This window comes from Fusarium oxysporum, chromosome XII (genome assembly GCF_013085055.1).
Source record: "Fusarium oxysporum Fo47 chromosome XII, complete sequence".
NCBI classification, from domain to species: Eukaryota; Fungi; Ascomycota; class Sordariomycetes; order Hypocreales; family Nectriaceae; genus Fusarium; species Fusarium oxysporum.
The window spans coordinates 2,038,168-2,052,362 of record NC_072851.1 but is presented as its reverse complement, the minus strand read 5'-3'; the positions used below and the strand labels follow the sequence as shown (position 1 = coordinate 2,052,362).

The 14,195-nt window shown below is 48.1% G+C and overlaps 7 protein-coding genes across 7 annotated transcripts; 4 read left to right on the top strand and 3 right to left on the bottom strand.

Annotated features, from left to right (window-relative positions):
* Positions 1-540: 540 nt before the first annotated feature.
* Positions 541-921, top strand: FOBCDRAFT_209693 (uncharacterized protein; the record flags this gene model as incomplete). The annotated part of the gene is made up of 2 exons (XM_059609278.1): positions 541-758; positions 795-921. 2 exons carry the CDS (start codon positions 541-543, stop codon positions 919-921), a joined length of 345 nt encoding a protein of 114 aa, XP_059468236.1.
* Positions 922-1,519: 598 nt separating this feature from the next.
* Positions 1,520-2,257, bottom strand: FOBCDRAFT_209692 (uncharacterized protein; the record flags this gene model as incomplete). The annotated part of the gene is made up of 3 exons (XM_031194102.2): positions 1,520-1,525; positions 1,598-1,804; positions 1,853-2,257. The coding sequence occupies 3 exons, from the start codon at positions 2,255-2,257 to the stop codon at positions 1,520-1,522; spliced, it is 618 nt and encodes a 205-aa protein (XP_031030723.2).
* A 648-nt stretch (positions 2,258-2,905) lies between these two features.
* Positions 2,906-3,929, top strand: FOBCDRAFT_325109 (RmlC-like cupin domain-containing protein). The gene has a single exon (XM_031194101.3). The coding sequence runs from the start codon at positions 3,016-3,018 to the stop codon at positions 3,805-3,807; it is 792 nt and encodes a 263-aa protein (XP_031030722.2). The 5' UTR covers positions 2,906-3,015; the 3' UTR covers positions 3,808-3,929.
* Positions 3,930-3,959: 30 nt separating this feature from the next.
* On the bottom strand, positions 3,960-5,838 carry FOBCDRAFT_234727 (thiamine diphosphate-binding protein). Its single transcript, XM_031194100.3, has one exon. It carries the CDS (start codon positions 5,792-5,794, stop codon positions 4,052-4,054), a length of 1,743 nt encoding a protein of 580 aa, XP_031030721.2. The 5' UTR covers positions 5,795-5,838; the 3' UTR covers positions 3,960-4,051.
* A 1,918-nt stretch (positions 5,839-7,756) lies between these two features.
* Positions 7,757-9,091, top strand: FOBCDRAFT_234725 (uncharacterized protein). The gene is made up of 4 exons (XM_031194099.3): positions 7,757-8,283; positions 8,346-8,383; positions 8,445-8,658; positions 8,725-9,091. Exons 1-4 carry the CDS (start codon positions 7,779-7,781, stop codon positions 8,910-8,912), a joined length of 945 nt encoding a protein of 314 aa, XP_031030720.2. The 5' UTR covers positions 7,757-7,778; the 3' UTR covers positions 8,913-9,091.
* Positions 9,092-9,301: 210 nt separating this feature from the next.
* On the bottom strand, positions 9,302-10,800 carry FOBCDRAFT_234723 (cytochrome P450). The gene is made up of 4 exons (XM_031194098.3): positions 10,746-10,800; positions 10,430-10,693; positions 9,999-10,358; positions 9,302-9,948 (listed from the first exon to the last, which is right to left on the bottom strand). Exons 1-4 carry the CDS (start codon positions 10,768-10,770, stop codon positions 9,308-9,310), a joined length of 1,290 nt encoding a protein of 429 aa, XP_031030719.3. The 5' UTR covers positions 10,771-10,800; the 3' UTR covers positions 9,302-9,307.
* A 2,106-nt stretch (positions 10,801-12,906) lies between these two features.
* On the top strand, positions 12,907-13,724 carry FOBCDRAFT_266195 (uncharacterized protein; the record flags this gene model as incomplete). The annotated part of the gene is made up of 3 exons (XM_031194097.3): positions 12,907-13,045; positions 13,128-13,254; positions 13,316-13,724. The coding sequence occupies 3 exons, from the start codon at positions 12,907-12,909 to the stop codon at positions 13,704-13,706; spliced, it is 657 nt and encodes a 218-aa protein (XP_031030718.2). The 3' UTR covers positions 13,707-13,724.
* Between the last annotated feature and the right edge of the window lie 471 nt (positions 13,725-14,195).

Genomic DNA, 14,195 nt, shown 5'->3' with positions numbered 1-14,195 from the left:
ACTGACTGCCTTAATCGACTCATAGCTCTCAGGCCGTGACTTTGACTCTTCACCGATCTTGAAGTGACTCGGCAATCACCTCGGGATGTAGGGTGCACTTCCAGGTAGTTTAAACTTCAACGCTAGCGATTCAAGACCCTGGATTCAAGGGTCCAAACCCATGGCTTCAAGCGAGGCCACGCACTGAACCTTCTTGGCGACACTTCCGCAGCATCCGGCTCTTGACCCTCTTAAATGTCAATCTCCCGTGGATAAAACGGCCTTGCATTCTACTATCGCCAAGCCTTTAGCGAAAGCGACGACTCCATATCGAAGGAAACAGAGAAGTTTACGACGATAATGCAACGGTCCACGGACAACCAGCAAAAGACCGTTGAGCCGAGGGACTAGTTAGCGTTTTTGCGACTCATGGATTAAGAAAACGTGTCGCGATGGGCCAATCAAGATTGATGATAATTGCATGGTTACCCTGAAGGAAAGGTGAAGGCATATCCAAGCGGCGATCATTGAGAATATTCATCGTCGAATTACACCGAGCTTATGCCCTTGCCCTGGAAACCGGTCCAGAGGCTTGTTAATACAGACATCGTACTCGCGTTCGATCAGTTCCTCGGCATTTCCGAGGCGTTACATACCGACCTCGACACCGCGATCATGATAGCTGGTACCGACTGGGATGAGAGCACATCGACCTCCAAGCAGCTCGATGAAGCCCTGCTACCACTTGAAGTATCCCGACAGGGCCCCAGTCTATCAGAGTTAGTAGAAGTTGACAAGAGGTGGATATGAAACAGGGTGGAAGCCAACAGGGGCGGAGGGGGTGTTAAACCGGAGTTCGAACAGGCTGTAGAGCAGGATGATGAAAGCGCGTACGAGGTACATCCTCAGACAAAACTGATTAAAGCCCAGGGCCAGACCTAAGTACCCAACGGAACTATCAGCGGCATCATTTGCAAGGAGATATAACAATCTTGATTGGATCGTTGGGGCATCTTGGATGACGGATAGAACATCTTAAGGGTAAGATGTGAATGGTTACTCGTCAAGGATTATTTCAAATCTGGAGAATCTTATGTAGGATAAGCGGAAGTGATATGCCTCCTGTATTAATAATACGGTAGACCTGACTTATGAATAATGGAATGTTTCAAGTAGACAACCATTTAGTCAAAAGAAGAATATAACATCACTATGTAATTATGTAAATTAACGAAGGCATGCACAACTTATAGATATTGCAAAGATATACTTATTACGCCTATGTCGTCCTATGGCACTCAGAATCTATCGAATGCCTACCCCTAATGATATTGCCCGGCGTTTAATGTACTGCTCGACAATGCCGAGGCGTCATGGACCGACCTTACCACCACGACTAATCATATAATAGCTACTGTTATTAAGAATGGCCGCTTATAGAACTAACCTAAGCTAGCTCTATTATACTTTCCTAAAATGTTTATGCCTCTTGCTAGAATAATAAAAAGAACCAAGCTAACAATCTCTAGGACTATAACAACTAGACCTGTAATAAAGGTATAAGACTATAAAGGCGAGAGTTAATATACAGAACGTGTGTATTAGAAGCTTAACTTACCAGTTCTGTGCATAGACCCGCCCAGGGAATATAGCTCTGTCGCGAGCTGTTCCGGCATGACCAAGACCAAAGGTCCCAGTGGTTGTTTCGAAGCACTTCCTTGTCAACGATAAAGTAAACAGTTGCAGCGATCCAGCCTGCGATAACAACACCAGAGCTGGCCAGGACGGCGCTGGTATGTATTAAGCCGTCGCGCATTGAGCGGAACTATCCTCTTGTTAGGCCGGCTTCTAATCAAGTGTGACTTGAACTTACAAAGCTGAGGCGCGTCGCTAGAGCTACCACCTGGACAAAGGATGCAAATGCCGCGATTGCTAGCATTAACCATGTCGAGAGCATCTTAATCGACGCCCAGCGCGTTCTTACCCAGCCGTCCTCATTCCTGTCCACAGAGTTGTGCGTTGTTTTCCAGACACTGACTCCATGGACTAGCAGGCTCAGGATGCTGAGGTCAAGTAGAAGGATGAGGACGCGCAGGGCCAGCCTGGTGGTATCAAAGATACTCGCGCTCTTGTTCCGCGGCGCATGGCGCTGCTTGAGAAGCCTCTGTGTATCAGAAACTGGACGAGGACTCTTTTCAACATATCCGTTGTCGACTTCGTCGTGAGGGTCGAGCCGGTTGGAATACGACTCGTAACCAGAGGGTGCACTAAGGTCCATGATGAATACTGGGTCAATGATGTAAGATTGGTTTGGTTGCTTCAAATAGATTTATCTGCACGGGGCCTGAATCTACTTATATCGTGATCTAGATAAGCGGGATTCATGATGAAAAGAACTTTCGTAAAATTGACATGCAATATGATCCTGTCAGCCGCAGTCGATACCTGACCGACACCGCCTCCTCAGATGGCCAATCATTTTACATCTAGTTTCGTCCGGAGTAAGCTGACTGTGAGCCCTAACAACAACCATAATCCTTATATCTAAGCATAAGAAATTGCAAGCTGGCCATTCTAGCCTAGTTAGGGCAGGTTAATTATCCAGCAAGCCTTAAGCGAGCTCGCTGCTATTTTAAAAAGCCTCAGGCCCATATAAAGAGATCCTTTCGGCGGAGGCTGAGTAATCTGTCAGCCTGAACGAATATGTTTAATTGGTCAGTACCCTAGAAGTTTTATAATTAAGTGCGGCTGTGTCCAGCCTTATCATCGGCGACCCGATGACAAGTTGAACTAATGCAGTACTGCTGACGTCTGGTCAAGTGATTGCTCGGAATACGCGCACCGTCGCTAATTAGTAAATCTCGGATTCTCAGAAGATGAGGAAATATGTTTATAAGGACGAGTATAGCACCGTGAATAGGAAATACCATCACCAAACACTTCTCTAACTCTGTCTCAACAACATAGGAGACCTACTGAACTTAGTATCTTTATTCCATTCCTCTACATCTTTAAACACAACTCAAATCCGTCAACATGCACTTTTTATCAATCCTTCTTCTCGCTGGCTCTGCCCTCGCCGCTCCCCGGGCTGCTCAGTCGTCCCCTCATCAGCCTCGAGGTGACAGTATCGATGACATGCTGCCTCCCATCGTGCCCATCAACACACGAAGTGGTGACCGAGACCTCATCTCCAAGATCATCACTGCCCCTACTCAAGCTGAGCGCGTCAAGCTTTTGAACCAACCTGGCGATTATGTCTTTGACTTCAAAGCTGGCACCGGAGCCGGAGAGGCTTCTGGCAAAGGTGGCAAGTCTGTGTCAGCTACTGCTCTGACCATGCCCGCTCTCATCGGAAACGGAGCCTCCATGACAGTCGCCTTCCTCGGGCCCTGTGGGATGAACACAGCGCATGTTCACAACCGAGCAACGGAGCTCAACATTATTGTCAAGGGTCGTCTTGTAACAAATTTTGTTGTTGAGAATGGTGCCAAGCCTATCGCCAACACCATGGATACCTTCCAGATGTCCGTCTTTCCCCAGGGCGCTATTCATCAAGAATTCAACCCTGATTGCGAAGATGCTGTGTTTGTTGCTGCATTCGATAACGCTGATCCTGGTGTGAACCAGATCGCCCAGAACTTCTTTGCCCTTAATGGTGATGTTGTCAAGGCAACTCTGGGCGGTGTGCAGACTATTGATGGAAAGGATATTGAGTCTTTCCGCGCGCATATTCCTGCGAACATTGCACTTGGTATTGATGCTTGCTTGAACAAGTGCGGTATCAAGAGAAACTCGAAGCGAGATATCAGCGAGCTTCTGAATTAAATCGGGGATTGACGTGATTTGCTTCTAGTTATGACTTCATTGGTAGATATAGAGTTTCATGTATATATTAGACTTCCTACTTAATGCGCATTTTAAGAATTTAGTTATTCGTCATTCACCTCGAGCTACTCATTTAAAAGTTCTAGAGAAGTGATATTATCTCTGTGTTCAAAGTATAAGAGGGTTGCCTCAGACAAACATTTTTTCCAAATGCATACGACCAAATGGGTCTCTAAATGCTCTATCACAGCTGCTTTCCAGCCAACTCAAATAGAATCTTGGCCTTTTCCGAGATATCATACATATCCATCTCAACATCAACAAGAGTCAGGCCCTTGCCCTTTACAAAGCCCTCAGAGTTGAGAACCTCATCCAATTCTTCCATATTCCTCACTTTACAAGAGTGAATCGGATACCCTTCTGGTGCATCCCCGAAAAGCTGAGGAGCAGCACTATAGTTCCAAGGCGCCACGTCGTTGTACGCCTCACTCATTCCATGGATATACCTCTCATATGTATACCCGCTGTTGTTGATGATGAAGATAATCACGTTGACACGTTGGTGGATGATAGTACTGAGTTCTTGAGCTGTCATTTGGAAGCTCCCATCTCCGTCAAGAAGAATCGTGCGACCTTTTGATTTCATAACTGCCTTTGCTTGCGAGACTCCAAGAGCTGCTGGGAGCATGTGACCGATTGAGAACCACATTCCAGAGGCAATCAGCTGAGAAGATGGTGGAAGAACCAGATCGCGGCCTCCTATGATTGGTGTCGCATTACCGAGTAAGACTGTGTCGTTGGGCTGTAGGTGTTTGTTCAGGTGGATGTAGAACTCATCTTGGATGATATACGCCTTGGGATAGACCTCGAACTGCGGTTGGTTTCTAAAGTCTCCCCATGAGGACGTATCCTGTCCTGGCAGTCTGGTACTATCAACCGTTTGAGCCATCCCTTTGAGAACCTCTCGGACATCAACAGGTTCGTCCTCGATATGATTCCTGCTGATGAGGGTCATAACATGTCGTTCTGGTAACACAGCCCAACCGAGTGTTTGTGTATCAGAGAATTGACATCCAAAGGCCAAGACAAGGTCTGCTGACTTGACCGCTGATGTCAAATCAACCGCACCGATTGCCCCGGAATAAACACCGAAGTAGTTAGGTAACGAGTTGTCTACCATACTGGCACCTGATGGTAAAGATATTGTAGGAATGCCGGATTTCTGTACGAAATCATTGATCTCTTGTCTGATGGTCTCTGCGCCTTCAGCTCGATCAACTATGATAAGAGGTCGCTTGGCTGAATAGAGCTTCTGCAGGAGGTTCTGTGCCATTTGACCAGCGTCAAGGTTGCGAGCTGTGTCGGGATTCGGGTCTATCGGGGCATTCAGCTTCTCTGACGATATACCAGTCTCGACAACATCTGACGGCACCTCTATGTAGACCGGCCGGCTATAGTGTAGCGCCTGGGACAAAACTCTATCGATCTGAGTTGGTACATCCTCCGGCGTCGTCTCAGCAAGATCAAGCTGCGCAACAGTAAATTTCTCCGCAATCTCGCGATATACCCCAATTCTGGAGTCGGCCATCGTATGGTGGATATGCAAATGCGGCTTCTTCCCGCCAAGAGACGAGCACGAGACTTGTCTTGCTCGTCGCGAAGGCGTTCCGACGATGTGAACAACGGGCAAATACTCCGCATAGCTTCCAGCGACGGCATTAGCCGCACTTAGCTCTCCAACGCCATAAGTCGTGATCAAAGCGCCAACACCAGATGCTTTGCGATGGCGTTGAGCTCGAGCATATCCATCCGCTGCGTATCCGGCATTCAGCTCATTGCAGCATCCGACGAACTTGAGCCCTGAAGGCGGGAGATGGTCGAGAGCTCGGAGGGTGAAGTCGCCTGGGACGCCATACACGCGTCTCGTGCCAGCCTGCCTAAGGCGTGTGAAGAGGTAAGATGCTAGAGGAATCTTTCTGTTTATCATGATGTTTATAAGCTGGGAGAAGACTGTTGAGTACTGACAGCGGCATAAAGTTGTCGGTGAATCATTTGACCGGCAGCGGGGTTGGCGATCTGATTCGCGGATCCGCCATGACTGGTCAGCCCTATTTTCTGACCTGAATACCGACAACTCTACAGATGGTATATTACTTCTTATGCTACGACTTGCATGTCACGCATTACTATCTCAGTGATATCACGAAGATATGTTGTTTTGTAACTCATAGAATTCAGTCTGACAGGTGGGTACTCAAGTAGGAGTCCGCTCTCCATTGGGTTAGCTTAACTCTCATAGCCCTTACCCAGTGGCTGGCTTGGACATAGCGCGGCTTTATGAATGTATTCTTAGCACTGACCACTCGAAAGCAGTTTGGAGGGACCCACAAACGTCGACGGATTCTCACAGTGAGCAGATTCAGGGTAGTCAGTTCCTTCACGATTTTTCCGCATAATTCATCAACATCAAGTCTCGTCGATTTTCTAGGTACATTGCATGCTTCCTTTTACTAGTTATTTCATTACCACGGCGTATCTCATTTTACCTACTAAACTCCAAAGTGAAGCCTTGGATGTGAGCGTGGTGAGGCTTTTCTGCCATGGGTAATTAACTATTAGTTCCCATTCAGATAGGGCATCATAAGTCTCACCTGACTCAAGCTTTACGAAACCAGGTCCGACCTTTCATGATTTCGAGTCATTTCATCATTAATCACTCTAAACTTGATCCTTCAATTTGATCTTAGCGCCCTGACCCAAGGTTGGTTTGGTGTTCATGCATAACCCGTGGATCATTACCATGTTGACAACTCACGCGCTGCTCGACATATGATTGGCTCCTTCGCGACATGAAGCAACAGGCACCAGTATTCCAAATGTAGGTCTCATCCTTCGTCCATAACCATGTCGACACGATCTGTATCACCTGCTGTTTCGGTTTAGATCAATACATCCCCAGTCGTGCCAAGTATTTTCGGGATATTAAAGTTTAAACCACCCAGACACGGAACAGACATTCGGACCCGAAGGGTCCGAAGAGATTGATGCGCTGTAAACGTATATCCACTGGCAGCTCCACTACGACGGCGCTGTTGGAGCCGATACGCTGCCTCGGGAGTCGGTGGAAATACTATCAGATAAGGGAAATAACCCCAACGTTCCATCCAAACGTCAGCTGTCACACGTGGAAACTTTAATAGATGAGTATACAACCTATATTGATTCCTTGCATAGCAACGCAAGTCATGCACAGTCGTATCGATACTACTATTTCGCAAAATCCTTTACGGCCTCTCCGTACTCCGTAGTCTTCGTCATCACTCATGATCTCGTCTAGCACAACATCTCATTTGTTCGATTTCCATGGACGCACTAAATATGCCGTGTAGCCGGGCCGTGTCCCACCAAAGGATCGTGCACGGGTCACTTAGCGTACAGGACCTTCACAAGGCTGAGTGCCTGTGCCACGCCGTCTTTTCCATTTATGGGCTCACTAACATCTGACGATCCAAGATCGCCCCCAACGTCATCGAGTAAATTGCCTTAATTGGGAAGGACAAGTCTAGGCAGCCGAATAACGCGGTAACATCGTGAAGCTGGAGGATCTAGCGCGGAGCTACAAAAGCCCGATCGGCAGTTGACCTGCCAAGGCTGTTGTAGTTAGGCTGGACCCTTTGGTGGCTTGTACATCCGGCTCTCCACTATCGTCACAACGTTGATGATGGGATCGCTGGATCGCTCAGCCTTGGTTATCTAAACGACGAGAAGGATTACTGCAATGATGGTCAATGTTCAGCATCAAGGAAATGAGATAGAATGTGCTGATCCTGCTAGATATAGTGCTCAGCTCCGACAAGATCTTACAGAAGCCGGGTATATAAAGAGAGAATTGTCCTCTGCCAAGAGAGAATATCATCAAGCCTCAGAATCACTTCCTTCAATCTTTAGACTACCCTTGAAACTCTATCACCATGCGTTCTCTTCCCATTGCATTGGCACTAGCAGCAACCGCTGTAAGTGCAGATGTAAAGATTGTATGGCAACACGCCAAAGCATCCAGCCAAACCGCACTTAGCGTATACGACGGCTCAACCCTGTTGGCCCAAAGCTGCTCGAGTTTCATCTCTGACGCCCCCAGCAGTATTGACTTTACAGATGTCGATGAGAACGGCTTTGGGAACTTTACTGTCGGCGCTAACAAGTACCTCGTCCACTCCAAGGCAAAGTACTCGGGAGGCCCGATTTGCACCAAGAAATTTAGCGCTGAAGCAACCATTGTCGAGTGTTCTAGACTTAAATGGAAGCCCAACAAGGCAAAGATCGAAGACAACTGCCATGACAAGGATGAGGCCAAGGGTGCTCTCCGGTTCTTGAGTTCCAAGAGTTCGGCATCGGACATAGCAAAGCGCGAGGCTAATCCTATCAATGATCCCCCGGCTTGCTCTGTCTTGACAAGGACTTCCCTGGTTGGCGATGGTATGTTCTAACTTCTTAATATGGCAATCCGTGAGTTGATTTACTGACGTGCCATGGTTCAGGCGATCCCCACCAGAATTATTTCCATAAGCAGCTTTCAGTAAGACAGCCCCGTCGGAACCCCATACTTTGAACTATCACTGATGAGGCTCAACTTGCAGGAAGTTGTAAACTGTGGAACTGCCCAGTCATGCAGTGTTGGCAACTCCCAATCCATCTCGTACACCATCGGATGGACTGCTACCCTCACCCCTGTGAGCTGGATCAGCGGAGGTTTCTCAGTCTCCGAGAGCTGGAACACTGGAAACACCTACACCTGTACCGGAGGCCCTGGCGAAGATGTTTGCGTCTGGTACAACACCGCTCATACTGCCTGTAAGTATACAAGGATTTTCGCATGCAGGCCCCACAAAAGAAGAGCATCGACTAATTGACCAATAGATACCGTTCAGAACAAGGAGAGAGACTCTTGTGCCGTTGGTGGAGGCTGGGACTCGACTGGAGATCCGTTTGTCATGTATTCACCAAACGATTCTAACCGTGGTGGCGGCTACTACTGCGTCATCGGTACATGCAGGGCCCAGGGCGATAACTACTGGGATTACAGCGGCCGCGCGGGTGGTCCTTAGATGCAATCCCTGCAACTTTTGCTAGTTTAAAGCCCAAGAGCCCGATGATCCGGCTGAGCATTGCCGCCAGTTATATTTGACTGATTTTGCCCAATAAAATACGTTGATAACATCACATGGAATCACTGGAGTGATCAAGGTTGAGGTGTCGGTGTAGATTTGATAGTGCATATTGAGATTCCCCCAAACTCTCCTCATTAGTGTGTATAGCGGAGCCGCAGTGACTGGAACCTTGTTTATAGTTCTGATCCAATGACTTGCATTCCTAACTAAGATTCTCAACGGTTTTAGGGTTCTGACGGAACTATCAACTGAACTAGCAAGGGCCTCAGATCATCGTGATACAGGGGTCGCGGCTGATACGGAAAATTCATGTTTGATTTATCTCCATAGCTTCAGAACGACCTCTCTCTAAACTCAACCATTGGCCCATTTCGTGCACAGGTAATATGATCATACAACTGAAACTCTCCTGGCCTGTGTCTACCATACTCGGCATTCTCATTGCCGGCTCCAATATCCTTCATTCTTTCAACCACGTTGAAGTCCATCTTCCAGCAGATGATAGCCATAGCAAGACTAAGCTCGGCATGAGCAAGTGCCCTTCCAAGACAGACACGAGGACCGATGGAGAATGGAACGTGAGCGTCTGGGTTATGAGGACCAGCATGCTTTCCCTCTGATAGCCATCTCTCAGGCATGAACTCAAAAGGGTTGTGAAAGTACTCCTGGTTATGTTGGAGACTGAAAATGCCGGTTCCGACGTTGGTGCCTTCAGGAACGTAGTGACCGTCAACGATCATGCCGCCCTTGAGGACCTCACGGAACGGTGCTGCTGCAACTGGGGGCGTTAGGCGTAAGCATTCCATGATACACGCGTAGAGGAAGCGACAGGAGTTGAGGGCTGGACCGAGACAGATCTCTTCTCGAGTTGAAAATTTGGAGCGGACTTCACGGGTCAGACGATCCTTTTTGTCGGGGTTTCTAGTAAGATAGAAGAACAGAGACGCCAAAAGGGTTGATGAAGTGTCAGAGCCTGTACTCATGTCAGTAGAAGCCTATGGGTCTTGGTGATTGTCCACTTACCAGCTACGAGCATCAGAATACTCTCAGCAACAATTTCATCTTGGGTCAGTTTGTTTCCTGTAGTTGGATCTGCAGCATCCAGTAAGCCAGACAAGACATCATCCCCAGACTCACGCTGCACTCTCTCAGTGACCAAGTTGTGAGCAAATCGTAGGAAGTCCTTCCGTCCAGCCACGGAGTTACGGAAGAGAACCTTGTCCATACGACGCCAAACAACATAAGGCCACTGGACAATGACACTTATACGCTCATTCGACCGAGCAAGCGCAGGCGGGATATGACGGTACCACGGACTCCGGATCAAGTCGAAGTTCTCACCAAAGACAATGGAGGTTACAAGGTCAAAGAAAAGATAATCGCCTGTGTAACACAACATGTGCTGTCAGCGGGGACCAGTAAGTACAAGGGCGACCAATTGGAGTTGAGCTTACACATTTCTGACATGTTGAAGGGTTTCGACACGGTGTTTTCTTTTCCCGCTGACACGGGGCAGACATATTCGCAGAAGCGATCAATCATGCCTGTGATCTTGGGCTCGAAGGATCGGATGGCTGAATCCGATAGCTTCTGGCTCAAGATCCGCTTTTTCCATGCATGCTCGTGCCGATCCATCAGGGTAAAGGTGCTAGGAGTTTTGTGGACCATGGCCAGATAAGCAAGGCTCTTGCGCACGTTCTTGTTATGGCCGTAGACATCTAAATATAGCATCAGATTATAACCTCTGAGATTGAAAGCGAAGGGAATAACCTTTGTATGCTTGAGTCGTGTTCATAAGGAGGTAATTTGGTGAGTAGCGAACATAGGGACCTGGTGCACGTAAGCATGTCTCTCCCTGCAGAGGTAAATGGAACGCTGGGTACACGAACCATATTTCTCATGACATTTCCACATGTCGATATGTACATCCCCAATCCAGGCATGGTAAGCTGCACGGAGCCCTGTAAACTTTCCCCAGAAGGGACCGGGGTACTTGGCGAGAGGATGGAAGAAGGCGTAGTAGACGACATAGCCAATTACCTATTGCAGGTTAGCCGCCGTTGCAGTGGCTTGATTTCGTTGTTTTTTAACTCACCGGAGATAATGCAGCTAGCAGTAGGATGATTAGTAAAGGCGGTGGTGTGATAGATCTCGAGATTCTGATTGCGTAGGGTAGCCAATGGGTTTTCATATGCGACATGGGCATGTCCCATAAAGGTAAGGAGACTACGCCTTGTAGGTCGCGAATCATGGCTTGGCTTGGAATGTTTTAGTTGATGTGGCGGTCAATGATGCCGATGGTCCGAAGAATTGGAATTATAATAGTGGTTGATCAAGAACACATTTTTGTAGCTGTCAAGTCTCTCATCTATCTTCTTGAATCCATCACGCAGACATGTTTGACATGGAATTATCCTCAAATCGGACAAACAGTAGCTGTCCAAATGCTAACTGCGTGGGATTCTTGGATTGCTGGAATACAGGATTGAGGATTGAAGGATTACGGGATTTTACTGTGAATGCCGTGCATCCATCCATCTCTGAGCGATCATGTCCTATCGTGCCGTTCCGTGCCGTTTTTTGATAGTCTTCCCTTTCCGCACTAAAAAGATCAAACTCGCGATGAACCTATCGGCGGAATTTCTGATGCAACAGTCCCGAGTCATTAGTCCCCTTTCAGTATAGACTCGGGACTCGCCGCAGTGGGATAATCGTGGGGTGGTGGTGCTTGTAAGTACAGTAGCCCTTTGTGACAAGACATGCCGCCCTGGGGCTGTCTCCAAGGGTTGCGTGCGGTGAGTAGAAAGCCAATCAAGGTGCCACGCGATATCCGGATACCACTCCGTTGTTTCACCAGGTGTGACATCCATCAGCGTACGTGCGTGCATTCTGGTTGGTATGGGGGGCATGATGACCGCAGCGCCGGTAGGAGTTAAGCCCTGGGACGGGCTGGGCTGGGGCTCAGCTCCTACTAAGAGCCTATCTCCAAAGAGGGAGGCAGTAAGCCTTATTAAGCAGTGCGTGTATGCATGCTCCAGTTTTTTTTCTTGTTTGCTGACCGAAAAACAAAGCACCTCAACATATTGTCATACATTCGAGCTATTCTGGAACAGAGGCGCTTCCTCTGCCAAGAAATGCTCACTAATTATAAGAGCCGCGTAACCTTATTGGCCATATAATCCCCGGCTCTGCTCCGCCTGTCTGACTCGTTCCCACTGTTTGAGCTCCACAGGTTTGGTACGAATTGCCGGGAAGAGACCAGATGACGCGCAACTTTAACCAGGTCGGGGAAGACAAGGGGAGCCATGTTTGTTTTGCCTCTAAGAGGCAGGTTGTATCTCACTTATTAACCGCTGAACTTTGTTGTGCATGATGGCAAGACAGAGACGCATATGCTTCCCCTGCAAATATCCCATTGAGGCCCAGGGTCGAACTAATAGGACACCTCCATCTCATCCCATGCATGAGAGAGTCCTGGAGAGACAATGTATCTTTTTGATGGGGGCCAAGGTTTCGCGTATTCAAACTTTAGTTTGATCGATACAACGCTCACTACGTGCCGAAGGGGTTATATGCTGCGTTTTGACAGGAGAGACATTTGCATGTACCCATTCTGCAGAATAATCAATGAATCTGACACCTACCGGATGGAACCCGGCTTGGCGATCAGGCCCTTTCGAGAAGCAATGTGACGGCCGAGTATGTAGATGCTTGACGTAGGCAGCTATCAATCAAGTGCCCCCAATCTGTACACGCTGTTACACATCATACGATGAGTACGTTATAAACAGAGTTCGCGCGAAGCACCAAAAGGCGAAGCACTAGACCAAAGATTATGGCGATATTCCTGTCCGACCTTTTGTGATTATTTGTCCAGACATACATTGTGCAGTACATCGTTCAGCCTTGTTACCCCAACCAACAGACAAACATGTTTCCTCCATCGAAAAATGGCAGAGACAGGCCAATCGTTGCTGACTGGATGGCGGGTGTCCAGTCCCTTCTTCCCGCGGTGGACTTTGATCACCCCAATGACAGTGCTGAACCTAATCGTCACCCGGATATTAGTGGTGCGTACCAGAACAAATCCGTCTATAACCCCGCGGTCGCATATAGCTTCACCTCCCAAACAGACCAACTGATTATTTTTAGCTATTGATTTTGCGGCCGACGACTTCAATTTCACGACAGATCTAACAGATGATGTATTCTCAAACCGACTCCCTCTATTATGCGACGATACATTTGACGATTTCTTCTCATTCGATCACGATGCCAAGTAAGCCAAGATGGCACGTCCCGACGTCAAAGTCCGTGGTCTAACCAACAGGATCTTATAGTGGCAGTGACAATTCCTACCCCATCTCCCCATTGACCGAGATGGCCCAATCAGCCAACGCGCGCGCCGACGACGATCAACGCAGCATCCCCCGATCCAAGCGAGCCAACACCACCACTACTGCAGGAACACAGCAGCGCGACGCACAGGATCTCAGGTGTTGGGACCACGGGTGTAACGGGCAGTTGTTTACGACGCTGAGCAACCTGAAGCGGCACCAGAAGGAGAAGTCTAGCCAGCGGCCTTCTTATCCGTGTAATATGTGCGGTGCTATCTTTAGTCGCACTACGGCGAGGAATCATCATATTCAGAATCAGAGCTGTAATAGGATTCGACGACATTCTAATGGGAGGGTGCGACCGAATAGAACGTTGAGGTCATTGACACAATAGCGGTGCGCTGGTTGTTTGAGACTAGATGATTGATTTCTTTCTAATATACTGATGGTTTCTCTGGTGTGTTACTCTGATCTTGGCGATGCAAGTAGCGACTCATGACTCCGCACAAGATGTGACTCCGTCACCCACTGAACACTGCAGCGAAGAATGAGTTGTGACAGACCCCGCAGAATGATATGTAGACACTCTCGTGTCGCTGGTATTTCTATATATGCACGATTCAAGGCCGTTTGGAGTTCTGCGCAATGCAAAACGCATGTGATGCTGTCGGAAGTGGATATATCTTGCAGCGCAGTATCGTGGTTTCAATCGGTGTTCCCTGCTCATACAAGGGATTGCCATCTATTCTGTAGCTGTAGTGTAAACAGGACGTTCGCAAATGCGCCTGAATCATTGAGTAATCAGTAATATCAGTTGTTTCCCCGTCCTCGGCATATCTTCCGCGGTGCCAGATGCAGTAGTTTCGTCTCCGATTCGGTCAAT

Bases quoted from the DNA above. Each gene is read 5' to 3' on its own strand.
- FOBCDRAFT_325109 (XM_031194101.3), top strand. From the start codon at position 3,016: ATGCACTTTTTATCAATCCTTCTTCTCGCTGGCTCTGCCCTCGCCGCT.
- FOBCDRAFT_234723 (XM_031194098.3), bottom strand. From the start codon at position 10,770: ATGAACACGACTCAAGCATACAAAG. The intron at 10,694-10,745 runs GTTATTCCCTTC...TGCTATATTTAG, and splicing joins CACGACTCAAGCATACAAAG to ATGTCTACGGCCATAACAAG. The intron at 9,949-9,998 runs GTAAGTGGACAA...ACATGAGTACAG, and splicing joins TATTCTGATGCTCGTAGCTG to GCTCTGACACTTCATCAACC.
- FOBCDRAFT_234727 (XM_031194100.3), bottom strand. From the start codon at position 5,794: ATGATAAACAGAAAGATTCCTCTAGCATCTTACCTCTTCACACGCCTT.
- FOBCDRAFT_234725 (XM_031194099.3), top strand. From the start codon at position 7,779: ATGCGTTCTCTTCCCATTGCATTGGCACTAGCAGCAACCGCTGTAAGT. The intron at 8,284-8,345 runs GTATGTTCTAAC...GCCATGGTTCAG, and splicing joins GACTTCCCTGGTTGGCGATG to GCGATCCCCACCAGAATTAT. The intron at 8,659-8,724 runs GTAAGTATACAA...ATTGACCAATAG, and splicing joins CAACACCGCTCATACTGCCT to ATACCGTTCAGAACAAGGAG.